General features: G+C 36.2%; 1 protein-coding gene across 1 annotated transcript; it reads left to right on the top strand.

The window, feature by feature from the left end:
- Nucleotides 1-12,791: 12,791 nt before the first annotated feature.
- LOC6601997 (40S ribosomal protein S14a) lies at nt 12,792-13,423 on the top strand. The gene has a single exon (XM_002027014.2). The coding sequence runs from the start codon at nt 12,834-12,836 to the stop codon at nt 13,287-13,289; it is 456 nt and encodes a 151-aa protein (XP_002027050.1). The 5' UTR covers nt 12,792-12,833; the 3' UTR covers nt 13,290-13,423.
- Nucleotides 13,424-14,397: the final 974 nt, after the last annotated feature.

The raw sequence follows: 14,397 nt of genomic DNA on the forward strand, positions 1-14,397 counted from the left end.
ATAACATCCGTCTGTAAGTTACCTTGAAAGCCATTAATAATGAAAGAGGTAAACTCTAACTAACAAGCTATAAATCCATGCTGAGTTGGAGATATAAGTGACTTGCAGAGATGTTGCAAGTGCGAAGTTAAGACTTTCTCAAATATTTTAGGAATAGGGGATAACTTTGATATACCTCAATAATTTTTTGCGTCAGACTGGCTACTTTATTTATGGAGAGGAATTATAAACGATTCCTTCCTGATCGGGGGGAAGCAAGAAGAAGCAATGGACAGGGTAATAGGGAATAGTTTAAGCAAGGGCCCACACAGTACCTCGGCGCAGTACCTGAGTACACAACCCGGAACCCCGTCTGGACCCGGTGAAAACACCGGCTTAACTAGACGAAGATCATGCAGTAAAGAACATTCTTTAACAAGGGACTGAAAATGCCGTTCGACCTCTGTAAACCGTATGGGTACGAATGACCCGGTAGCTTTCCTTTCCTTTCGAAATAGGTAGTTCTTATAGCATTGTGAATTAAGAACTCAAAAGTTTGACCAAGCTATTACATAGCGAGAGTGAGAAGTAGGAGAACCAACTTCTTGAAATTTTTTATAAAGTCTTGATTTTAAGTTTTTTTGACTGGATAACTCTTTGGTAAATCAAGATGGTGTCTAATAGTTTCTCTAGAATTGGACACAGTTGTATCAAATCAGGATTTGTTATTTTGATCAACTACTTCCAATTTTATTCCTATTCCGAATGCATTTTGGGTAGACGAGGTAGACTCTGCACATTAGTCTGAAAAGTTGAATGTAAACTATTTATTGTTGGATTAAATATAAACAAGTCGACCAGAAATTTTGGGGGCTGGATTATATTTGATTCCAACTCAAGAAAAAAATTCAATCCGATCAGAGCGATATATAGTATTGCTGCCATAGGAACCATTGGCCGAATATCGCATTTTTATACCCGATACTCAAAATGAGTATTGGGGTATATTAGATTTGTGGTAAAAGTGGATGTGTGTAACGTCCAGAAGGAATCGTTTCCGACCCCATAAAGTATATATATTCTTGATCAGCATCGATAGCCGAGTCGATTTGCACCGCCCACTTCCGCCCCCACAAAGGGCGAAAATCTGTGGCATCCACAAATTCAGAGATACGAAAAAACTGAAATCGCAGAATCGTAGAGTATAATTATATCTTCCAGAGTGCAAAATCGGAACCAGATCGTATAATTATTATAGCCAGAATCAAGAAAACAATTTCATTCTTTCTCGCTCTGTCTCTCTCTAACACACAGGTTTCATGGTCGGTTTTGCCAATTGCAAAATATGAGTTCAAGGATCTCAGAACCTATAAGAGCCAGAGCAACCAAATTTGGTATCCACACCCCTGTGATATCGGACCTTGACCATTTTGTGTCAAAATTTCGCCACACATCCTTCCGCCCCCGCAAAGGACGAAAATCTGGGGATATTCACAAATCTCAGAGACTATGAACGCTAGAGTAACCAAATTTGGTATCCTCACTTCTGTTAGATCTCACTATAAAACGTATATCTCAAAATTTCGCCCCACCCCCTTCCGCCCCCACAAACGACGAAAATCTGTTGCATCCACAATATTGCAGATTCGAGAAAACTAAAAACGCAGAATCATAGATACTGACCATATCTATCAGATTGCTGAATCTGAATCAGATTAGATCATTTTTATAGCCAAACGGAACAAATCAATTTGCACTGGCTACGCAGCGCCCGACGTCACGCTCAGACTGATTTTCTGTCTCTCTCGCACGCACTCTTTGTGGTGTCGCTTAATATTAGCGGCTTCTGCCGGAGGAGAGCCATACTGACTTAGTATCGGGTATAACTGTAGAGTTGCGGTGTCCGCAGCAACTCACAACGTTCCCCCTCGTTTAACTTTGACTTCAAGTCGGCACCTCTAAACACTGTCGAATCGGGCTGAAAATGTATATTTTATTGTTTTATAACAAAAGGAACATTTTTAGACCCTGAGACTTTTGATTCCGACACTTTTTTTTCGCCCATACAAATAAGAGCGAGCATAATGAACATATGTAAATACATATATTGCTGTTAGTTTCACATATCTACGTATACAGTAAATACTACGGTAAGGTAAGGGAGTAAAATAAGTGGTGCTTCGAATAAAGGGTTGATCTTCACAACGAGAACGCGGTCAAGCCAAAAGAGGCCCACAAGTAATGACCAGCGTCTGGCGGACTTGATTATTCGAACTGTATGGTCCCAATCCAATGCAAGACAACAGTAAGATGTTTAGTAATCCCTTGGTCAGGGATTGCTTGTATACACAAAATTTCCAACTGGTTTCAATTTGTTTCTTTTACTCACTGCTGGGAAAGAAAACCAGTTTTTGACCATTGACCATAGTCTAAATCTGACAATAAGAACAAAAAAAATTTGAATCGCAGCCGGCGTTTTGCGCGGTCAAACATATTTTCCTAACTTTCTGTCCCTTTTTTGGTGCTTTTCAACCCTTTCCTCTTCATTCCATATAAATCGTTTCATGGAGTTTATTGCATTTTTAGCTGGATTCTTTTTGACTGATTTGCATAATTTTTGTTTTTGTGAAACACGAGACTGGACAACAGCCGAGATCTGCGCCTCCAAAGCGACATCTGCTTGACCTTTTCACACATACTCACATCAGCCGTCCAACCCCAAATATATGTATGTACGTATTGTACGTTAACGTTTTGTTAATACATATTCCTTCTTAAACACGACAGATGGAGAAGATTTAAAGCCTAAATATAGTCGACTAGTTCGAACATTTTTATAGAGAATCTTGTGATTTTTAGGAGATGATTTTAATTTGTTATTGCCTTTAACTTTGATTATTCCATTGATGGTGCACGCAGAACAGCAAAAATCGTTTGACTATATTATATTTGTACACGAGGATTGCTATTCAATTTCTGGCCATTAAAAAGTTTGGTGTTTTCTGAGATAAACCTACATACAAAATTTATCTGTACGGTCACGTTTAATATCGATTTACGATAAATGAAAGATTCATCTTAAGAAAAAACTAAAATGAACTCCTGCAAATTTCCGTGCCATGATTCTCCCATATTTAATGTGGGTTTTTAGCTTAGTTCAAGTTTTATTGATGAAGCACCATGCATTTCCAATGTGAATGTGTTTGCGTTAGATCGCACACAGTTTTAAAATCGGTCATAAATAATCTCGTGTCGATTGGTGTAAGAAAATTATCAAAAAATATGATCGTGGTGCTTTAAAAGCTGTATATAACATCTAAACAGCTTACGGATCATGGATATATAAATTTTTGTCCGAAAAAAAAACATTAATCGACGGTACGGGTGTTTTAAAGCGAGCGAAATGCCACAAAAGCTTTCGCAACGAACCATTTCACATTAACTCGTTGACGCCAGTTTATTCGGAAATTGGTACAACTTTGTATAGAGAAGAGAAAGTTTTGGAAAATTCTTTATTAGATGCGTATAATGATTTTATCCAAAGGGCTCATAAAATTGGTTGACTTTTGCCTTTTCGGTTGAGGCCCCATTGTGCAAAGTACGTTTTTTCATAGATAAGCCAGAAATATAAATATCAATCTACGTATAGTTAGTTTCTAGATCATTGCTAACTTATAATTCAATTTAAATCATCGAAGTAGTAGTAGAAGTAGCTCAGAGACTCTGTCCCAAAAAAAATGTCAGCTCGGCCCTTTTTCATGTATTCATTATTCCTCAACTATTTTTTGATGAATGTGATGATGTACAAAAATTGGCTTTCTTACTTAAATCCGATCTCACAACTGCGACTCCTGCCATAAGTGTGTTGCAATGATAATTTTGACGATTTTTCACCATTCCGCTGCTTTTAATTTTGCATACACTCTTGGGATTTCTACATTAACAACCTGGGTGATCTAAGTGTCCTTTTCGACCATAAGTCCATTTTTGGCTGTTTCATCAAGATTTATTCATAAGTTTCGTATTCTATGTTTGCCAATGTGTGGACGTAAGGCACCACCCTACATTACTATTTCCGGCTATAAAGCTCTAACAATCTGTTAAAAACTGAACTCTAAATATATGTAAAAAATTATTTTGAATATATAAAAGCTTTTTCCTTCGGTCCCCTCGTCCCCATATCTAATTTCTCAATTCTCACGAAGATAAATAGATTAATATTATTTTATTTATTTATATACAACGAGGTTAGAGTTAAAGCTATTAACCTAGCTTTTTTAATGATAGCGCTGGTTACTATGATTTTCGGCTATGTTGCTATTATGTTACATTATGCTTATTATTTTATATTTATTATATGTGAGATTATTACATGGGTTCTATATAAGAGTTAGATTAATGGATATAAATTGGTTTCTTTTAGATAGTTTATGATTAGGTCGATTTCAGTTTTAGTTAGGTTAGAGAGAAATGTGAGCGGATTATTGTTAGCGAAGATTTTGAAACGTATGTCTGTGAGTTGTGAGGATGGGCAGCCTTTTAGTAGGTGTTCTATAGTTACTGGAACGTTATTCAGGCAATGCGTACAAGTATTCATTTTGGTAGGATCTAGGTAATTTTGGTGAGTTATTCTTGTATGTCCTAGTCTTAGTCTAATTATCTTTGTTTGTTTTATCCTTGATGTGGTGTTTTGGTCTAGTCTTTTGGTGAATTTGTCGGCTGTTATTTGGTTGGGGTTATAAATGATACCAGTTCGATATTTTTTCGAGTTTTATAAGTTTGTCTTCAAGCATTTTTGTCTTGAGGTGTTTGTTAATGTCTACTATACTACTACAATAACAATTGTGTGTGTATGTAAGGGGCATTATTGAAGCTGATTTCGCTTTTTGGTCTGCTGGCTCATTTCCTTTTATGTTTTTATGACCTGGGATCCAGAGTAGTTTTATTTTTGGATGTAGTTGCAGTAGAAGAGATCTAATTTTAGATTCATAATAGTTGAAGTTATCGGGGTTGCCTATGTCTTAAAGAGAGGATAGAGAGTCTGAACATATCATATATTTCCCGCGCATAGATTTAACAATTTGTATTGCCTCGAATATGGCTATGATTTCGGCAGAGTAAATTGATGAAAAATTTTGTAGTAAGCCCAGTTTTAAGGTGTTTGTTTCCGTTTTGATTGCAAATGATGTGGCACTTATGGTTTTTGATCCATCCGTAAACAGAAAGGTGTGATCATTAAATTGGGTTTTGATAGTAAGAAAGTGTTGTTGGTATATAGAGTCGTGTGTATTATTTTTGTCTAGTTTGTCAAGTCGGTATTGATGGTATTTGGTTGGAATTTCCAGAAAGGTAGCTTAGTTTTTATCTCGGGTTTTACGAGAAGGCTTATGTTTTGTTTTTTGCAATGTTGTAGTGAGTAAGTTATTGCTGAAGGTATTTTGTTTTTAAAGTGGATTCTGTTTTGGAGGGACTTTGAGATTTTGTGAAGTGGTGAGTGGTTTGGAAAATAGAGTTTTTTTTATTAGTTTGGCTTGTAGAAAGTACCGTCGATCTGCAACTGTGTTCATGTTAGCTTCCATTAAGAGATTTGTAATCGGGGTTGTCCTAAATGCTCCCAAAGCTATCCTTACTGCACAGTTTTGGATGGTTTGAATTTTTTTAATCCGAGTTATTGTGGAATTGCAGTAAAATACTAGTCCGTAGTCAATTTTAGAAAGTATTATTGCTTTTGTGATTGATATTAGAGTATGCGTATTATTATTTATGTACTTTAGTTGGTTCTTTGTTATTATATTTTTATGATATAATAATCTTGTCAAATAAAATTAGTAGTAGCTGAACCGTGTTCGCCCTGTTTTAATGCAGACGACGACAAAGTCAAAAGGGTTGGTTAAACAGTAACAAACTAGCTACTTCTACCTCGATCTGAATTATTCCACTGCCAAAGAAGCCACCCCACTACTGCGCACCCCCGTTCAAAGAGAAAAGCCGCCATTTTTAGCGCCAACCAACCACCATTCCTACTAGTCTTATGAACATCGTTAAAGGCAAGCAGAAATATGAATTATCCTTGTTTTTCTTTACCATTTTTATTTTATTTTAACCATTTTACCATTTTATGTGCAGTCACCTTAGGCGCTGCATTGCTATGTAGTTTTTTTAATAACATTTATTTATTTATTTATTTATTTACAGCGAGGTTAGAGTTAAAACTATAAACCTAGCTTATTAGTGATAGCACTGGTATGACCTTCGGCTATGTTTTTAATAACATATCTGTTTGAAATATTTGCTAAGAAATACAAAAATGATTCAATGCTTAAACGTTAGTTCGCAAGGCAGGGCCGATAGGTTCCATATCCCTGGCAGTAGTGCTGACACTTGTCAATGTTCACTACTGAAGTACGTACACTGTCATACACTGGGACATTATTTAAAATGTCTTTGCGATCCTTATTTATGCTAAAAGAAATATGAATTTGAATTTCGAAGGTGGCACTTTTCTGCAGACAGAATATATGAACATACATTTATAATTCGGAACCACCAATGTCATGGTTCGGTCTGTGAAAAACTTTTTTGGTTTCAAGATAATTCAACCAAAAGCTGTAAAATGCTGTTAGATAAGTGTTATAGAAACCAAATCAGATGATTACTATATCAAATATGTAGATGGATATCGATTATTTCTTGATTATTTTGAGAGCGGTTTTATTAACGTAATAAACGAATCTCTTTGTCTGCTGATTTCTAGCAATCCGAGAAATAATTTTACACGGGAAAATACTTTTCTTTGACTGTTTTAACTGCTCTTTGATAAAACAAACACGGGAAAATACTTTTCTTTGACTGTTTTAACTGCTCTTTGGTTAAACATAACTTTAGTGTAGTGTTGTATGTTACTTTTAATTGCAAATTTATTGCCCAACAAAATTTTTTTCCTACATTTTGTTTTTTAGTTTAATTGAAGGATTACTTCCAAATTTGAATTTTAATTTTGTGTTCTCCTTGTACGAGTAATTGTAGACATATTTTGTACTCTCTTAAGCGAGCTCGGATAAATATTCATAATAACGAATATTCAAGGCGCAATACATTTGGCCATAACAAAATAATTTCGACTTGAATGTAACAAGAAAGTTCTTTCTTATTTTTAAGAAATCACATACTATTTATGCACATTCAGATATGTATGTGTGTAATATATGTTTGTATGTTTCTTGTGCAGTAACATGTTTCAGGACACCCTACCCTCAACGCTCATCACAACGCTATATTCTAATTCAAAAGTATAATGAGTTTCTTTCACTGCCATTCCTTGTTCTTCCCGCTGTAGCCACCCATCCAACCCATCGACCCACTCATTCTCGCACACACACTAAATGAAACCATCTCTACAAGGGGTTGTTAGATTTTGCAGAAAATGGCAATTCGAATAAGAAATACACTGTAATGTGAGAGTTCATTCTGCCCTGCCATCCAAAATGTGATGTGATACAGTACCTGGACGGTCTAGCCTAGTCGTGGTGCCTGTCGTGGCACTCTTATAAAAAGGCGCAAGGAGCTAAGGAACAAAATTCCCGGTATCCTTATGTACAAGAACAGCATCCCCCCCCACCGCTTTACTAGGTACAACAAACTCCTCCACCGTTTCCTCAGCCGCTCCCAGGAGATGTGCAAAAGAGCACATAGGTACATACATACTTAGAGATGCGTCGATGCCAGTTAGTGGCTATGCTGCCTAGTAGGAAATAGTACGTTCACATAATTTTTACAATAAATACAAGTACAAGTGAATTAAATGAATCAAAAACATAAATATATGTTAACGATATTAATTAGAGTAATTCTGAAGTTATTTTTAAAATATTCAGTTAATTAACTAAGCCTTGATTAATTATACGATATTTGTAATGTTGTAATTATTTTTCAAGGTTTAATTAAATTTAATTTTAAGCAAACTTTTTTAAATATATTTAATTGGGCAATAAGTAAAGTAACGTTTTTTTTTTTTAGTTAATCAAATCAGATGAATATAATCATGAAATTATAATAAACGAGGGGGAACGTTGTGAGTTGCTGCGGACACCGAAACTCTACAGTTATATCCGATACTAAGTCAGTATGGCTCTCCTCCGGCAGACGCCGCTAATATTAAACTACACGACAAAGAGTGCGTGCGAGAGAGACAGAAAATCAGTCTGAGCGTGACGTCGGGCGCTGCCTAGCCATTGCAAATTGATTTGTTCCTTTTGGCTATAAAAATGATCTGATCTCGTTCAGCTTCAGCCATCTGATAGATATGGTCATTATCTATGATTCTGCGTTTTTAGTTTTCTCGAATCTGCAATATTGTGGATGCAACAGATTTTCGTTCTTTGTGTGGGCGGAAGGGGGTGGGGCGAAATTTTGAGATATACGTTTTATAGTGAGATCTAGCAGAAGTGCGGATATGATCTGGTTCAGATTTTGCACTCTAGAAGATATAGTCATCCTCTACGATTCTGCGTTTTTGGTTTTATCGTATCCTTAAAAAAGTGGATGCCACAGATTTTCGTCCTTTGTGGGGGCGGAGGTCGGCGGGGCGAAGTTTTAAAATATTTTTGTAGCAGTGACATATCACAGAAGTCTGGATCCGAAACATCGTTGCTCTAGCTCTTATAGTCTTTGAGCACTAGGCGCTGAAGGGAACGGACAGACGGACGGACGGACAGACAGACAGGATTTTGAGTATCGGGTATAAAAATCTAATATTCAAATTTTCTTCAAATTTTCCACTGGGAGGCCATGTATTTCATTTCCGCACAGCAACCACATTTTCGCGCACAGAAACGAAGAGAAGATGGTGATGGTGGTGAAATGGAGTGGAGGTGGAGAGTTTCCACACAGGCATCTGCGCACATCTATACAAAAAACACATACTCGCACATACCTCCCCTTCATTTTTGTTACCGCCAAATGCCATGGCTATATTTTTTGTAGAATATTTTTGAGCAACTTTCTTCAATTTCTCCGCTAGCGTTGGGGGTTTTTTTTGTCGTTTTGTACTTCTTCCTCCTTGCACTATGCTTTACGCTCTGTACATACATACATATGCATATGTATGTACCTCTGTATATACGAGTATTGTATGTGTATGTGCATGTGTATATGTGTATGTGTATGTAGTTCTTGTGCGCGTGCTGGTGCTGTTTTTTAATGAAACACAACCCACTCAAGTGGCGGCTTAAGTTTCAAAATGCCAAAAGGAAAATGGGCGAAACAACTGTGGCGATGGTTTTGGGGGGCGGTGGAATGGTAGAATGGTACAATGGGTATGGGTAATGGGGGTACGGGTAACGGTTGGAAGGGGGCGTACGCGTACCGTTCCGTGTCCCGTTGTCCCTTTTCTATTTATGGAGAGCGAAAGGGAGCAACTTATAGCGAGACTGAAGGCAACGACAAAGAGAAACGCAAAGAAGAATATACAAAAGAAGTTTTGAAAAATAAACGCTAGCGTTGGGGATAAGATAATGGATAATTTTATATGCATGTATGTAAGTATGAATATGTTTTTGTATTTTGTGAATTATGTACATACTTTCGAATTGATGTACATACATATGTATGTATGTCTGCTACAAAAGAATAAGTACGTGAGCACGTGCGGCAAACCTCTTGCTCATTTATATATTTACACACTAACACATACATACATACGAAAAAGTATCAAATGGATTAAAAAGTAAAAGAGTTTTTCGTTAAAAATTAGTCTACTGTACCTGTTTACAGTACTGTCAATAATTTAAATTCCAGTAGTCGTAAGCTGGAAGCCAGATGGCACACGATTCGCGGATATTTGGGTATCGATATATCTAAACGTTTAAATGATATCACATGGGTGAGATGCAGACATTGCATATCAATATATAACAAAAAATATGTTAGGTTAGTTAGGTTACAATACATTTAGAAAATAGTAATCGAACAGAACTATATGCAAATGTATTTTAGACATTTTCAATTTGTTGGTTCTTTCCACGAAATATCCGGCAAAAGGCCCATAAAGCCAAGAACCATTAGGAGAATACAAAGTAAATAAAACCCGATTTGCATTTACATATAGTTCTACCCCGATAATTTTCTTTTATATTAATTGAAAAGTTAGCTTTCAAAATTCAAAATTTACAAAATTCACACAATAATTTCCTTAGCTCTGAACTAAAAGCTTATTTAAAAAGGCCAAAGTTCACTTTTTTGGTACTTTTAAAATCATGTTTCCGTTTACTATTATCTCCTATAGGAAAGCTGATTCTAGTTAAAAGTAGATATTGAACTATCTAAAAATAAATCCCAGAAAATTGGCCCAATCTCGGCTAATGGTAGGTTTTTAAACTTTTATTATCGTTGAATTTATGTCATCAGCGGATTTAATACAAAAAACAAACAAAAAATGTATACTTAATACTTGGTATATTACCACAAATAATGTGTAACATATATATAGCACTATATAGTGCTACCCAATTCACAGATTTTTCTCATTTAAAGACCAGTACTTTTTTTTTTTTGTGACGTAACTTCAAGTTTAAATATTTTAAGCCATGCGGTCGAATATTGTAATTTTGTTGGTGAATATAAGGTGTTGGGTATATATATATATCACAATTTTAGGACCACCAAAACTTCATAGAAATGTATATTTTCCTTAATTTAATATTTTTTTAATAATTGTAAATCATATAATGTAAATGCATAGAGATGTATATTATTTTCCTTAATTTTATTTTAAATTTTTCAATAATTTTAAAGCATTTAATATAATATATATAATAATATTATATAGGCTTTTTTGTTTTGTTGTTGTTATATGATTCCTCGGATTCCTCGATTTGGTGTTGTTGTTATAATCTACATCTCTTATGTAGAATGCATTATACACGCCAACTACATGGCCACGGCTCGTATCCCAGTAGCGCCATCATAATTATTGCGGGTACTTCTTGAACTAACCCGTACCCGAGAACTCTCACTGCTATGAAATGCTATGTTTTTGTTTATATGAACATTAATGAATTTATTAATTATTGCACGTCAGGGCTGTCTAAATATTTAAATAATAATATCTAAATAATATTTTATTAAATTATACTTTTAAGAATCATTTGAGACAATATTAAATCTATTATCGATGTATGTGTGTACATATGTATATATATGTAAATGCAGATATATGTATGTATATATATATATGTACATGCATAATTTACCAGATTGTTAGCTGTTTAATACATATGTATACATAAATGTATGTATTATCACCACCACCTTGCGTCGTGTCTTAAGTTTTTCCGCGGCAACAGAAGCACAAACAACTTCCACCAATAACAAGGCAGGGGTTTCTCGTCTAGTAGGTTGTTTCCGCCCTTAGAAACTCTTTCCTTGCCGCCCCGCTATCCTGCTCTGCTGGTTTCCGGGTCCTGTCCTGTCCTCTCCTCTCTTTTGACGTTGCGTTTGGTAGCGCCTTCGCTTAATTTTCTTCTTCTTTCTAAATGTAACCCCCAACCCAACCACAACGCTGCCCCTGTTTTGGACAGCGCTGCTTAACATAATGAGGGTGTTTTTTGCGTATGTTGATGCACATACATAGACTAATACATAGTAAACGAAAGTTTTCCAGTGCATGTTTGGGCAGATGTGGAGATACACAGAAGACGAACCTGCACGTACATGGTGGGTGTTGGGTGGACGTGGACGGAGATTGCTTCCCAGACATTTACCAAATTGTCTTCGAGCATAAATTTAGCAGATGAAACAAACAACTCAACATCCAATACATACGGCATATGGCGGTACATATGTAGACTTTGCTTTTCCCCACTACCTACTCCAGGCTTAAGGGATTCTTAACTAACTAAGTATATGTCTGATTACTTGGATTCTTTCCTTGATTAGATAATCATTGCTTCAGGCTTAAAAACACCCAGATTCAAACAGTATTCACCCCTAACCCAAACCCCGCCCCGCTTCAAATTTATACATACATTCAAGTTCCAGCTGCGTTTCTTCAGCGTGTGTGTGAAGTTTTTAAACAACGCGACAGCGACAGGCACCGAGACCACGCCCCTCGACCAAGCGTGAATTTTCCTAAGAAAGTTTAACATCAGTGTTTTACAAAGGTGGGAGGAACTTCTTAGATAACTTTAAACATAACTTTTTGCTTACTTAAATACATACGAATATATTCAGATAGGCAAAAATGTCGCTAATTTATCAGAAATAACTGTATCTACCTTTGAGCATGTCATTCTCATCTGCATCGGCGCGACGGTATTTTCAGCTCTGGTAGACACCTCCAAGGAGCCTTGAATTTTTGTTTAAGTATAAGTAGAATACATATGTATGCATGTAATGTAATGTAACTTTATATAATATCATTATTCTCAGGCTGAAAAACGTTCCTTAATATTTAAATATTTGTATGTGATTAATTAGGATGGCTTTTATTTATAGGGATTATCTCTTCTTCATAGCACGTTAAAATATTACGTTTAATTTTACTCTAAGATCACAAACAACTTTGGAAGCAATTGAAAAGCAGTCTTTCTCCGAGGATGGATATCCAAGTGGCAGAAAGTCAGTCTGAAAAATATATTGCAATTTACGCGAAACAAAGTCGGATTAAGCAACTGTATTAGAGAAACTAAAGTATCTTATATTATCTCATATTCCTAAGTATGTATTTATTTGGTAGCGCCTACAAACTTGACACCCCCTTACGGTTTAGATGAGTAACTTCTAACTGAGACAACATACCTTTTTCTTTTTTCGTATCCGGTTAACGCATTTGCTGCTGATCGACCACACACTGCAGAATGGCTCCCAGAAAGGCTAAAGTTCAGAAGGAGGAAGTGCAGGTCTCGCTGGGACCACAGGTGCGCGACGGTGAGATCGTCTTCGGAGTGGCCCACATCTATGCCAGCTTCAACGACACATTTGTGCACGTTACGGACTTGTCCGGCCGCGAAACCATTGCCCGCGTCACCGGCGGCATGAAGGTCAAGGCTGATCGCGACGAGGCGTCTCCCTACGCCGCTATGTTGGGTGCTCAGGACGTTGCTGAGAAGTGCAAGTTACTTGGGATCACTGCCCTGAACATCAAGCGGCGCGCTACTGGTGGCAACAAGACCAAGACCCCCGGACCCGGTGCCCAGCCCGCTCTGCGCGCTTTGGCCCGCTCGTCGATGAAGATCGGCCGCATTGAGGATGTCACTCCAATTCCATCCGATTCCACCCGCAGGAAGGGCGGTCGTCGTAGTCGCCGTCTGTAAACGTCTGTAAACGTTCCTCATTGTATTGGCTCTGGTCTTATATGCACTCGCATGTACGCGATTCAATAGAAGCAAGGTGCTACGTTATTTTTTTTATATAACTATGAATACATCTGATAATGTAGAAGAAATACCTATTTTTACATTAATTATTTTGTATATATATGTATGTTTTATTTTATCTTAGCGCGCTTTTAGGGGGTTTTAAGATAACGGGCAATATCTCATGCATTGAATGTTGTTATTATTAGTTTTTAGTGACGTGGTAAACAAATCTGGTCAAAAAGATATTTTGGTTCTCCTGTACTGGTCATATTGTGCTGACTGATCTAGTTGTCTAAAAAAGATCAAATTTTTTTTATTGGCTGTAACCTGTAACCTGTAGCCCTGTAACATGATTTTTTTTGGTAGACTTAATTTATATTTAGCTATATTTATTATATATTGTTTTATTATTATTATATTGTTATATTTATATTTATTATTATATTGTTGGAGTGCTACTCCATAGAAAAGACTAGGTGTCAAATAAGGTTTTGCAATAAGTAGTATACTTTTTTGTGGAAAGACACTCTGTTTTTTCAATCTTAAGTTCTTTCTGCTTATTTAGTAATATTGTTTTTAATTAATATGGGTTCAAGGTTTGCAGTATTAATTGACTTATTTAATATGTTCACTTGGCAGGATTGAGGCATAGACCATTGCTGCCATCCCTATATGTACATGCATATGCAATTTTCCCTGCTTCTTTAATCGATTTGATAGAGTTATGTTAGCTCTATTTTTAGTACAAAAGATATAGATGGGGCTCATCCAATTTTTAGTTTTTAAAATAATAGAAAAGTTACAAAAATAGAAGTCGACATAGGCTTAATCTAGTAAAATGGAAAATACGATTTATGTAGGTTGCTATCGAGTATTTACACAATAAATTATCTCTACTAGTGTTTTTTTAAATTTAATTCAATTGAATACTGGTCCGGAACGTACGGGTCGCGAACTTATGGCCATCTAAGTTGATCTTCCTTATAATACCTATATTTTACTCGGACCACAGGAGGATATGTAAAAGAATCTTGTCCAATTAACAAAACGGTCGCATTCAAAA

The sequence above is a fragment of the Drosophila persimilis genome, unplaced genomic scaffold, assembly GCF_003286085.1.
Source record: "Drosophila persimilis strain 14011-0111.01,24,50 unplaced genomic scaffold, DperRS2 tig00000652-arrow-arrow-pilon, whole genome shotgun sequence".
NCBI lineage: Eukaryota > Metazoa > Arthropoda > Insecta > Diptera > Drosophilidae > Drosophila > Drosophila persimilis.

Coding starts and splice junctions, on each gene's coding strand:
- LOC6601997 (XM_002027014.2), top strand. CDS start 12,834: ATGGCTCCCAGAAAGGCTAAAGTTCAGAAGGAGGAAGTGCAGGTCTCG.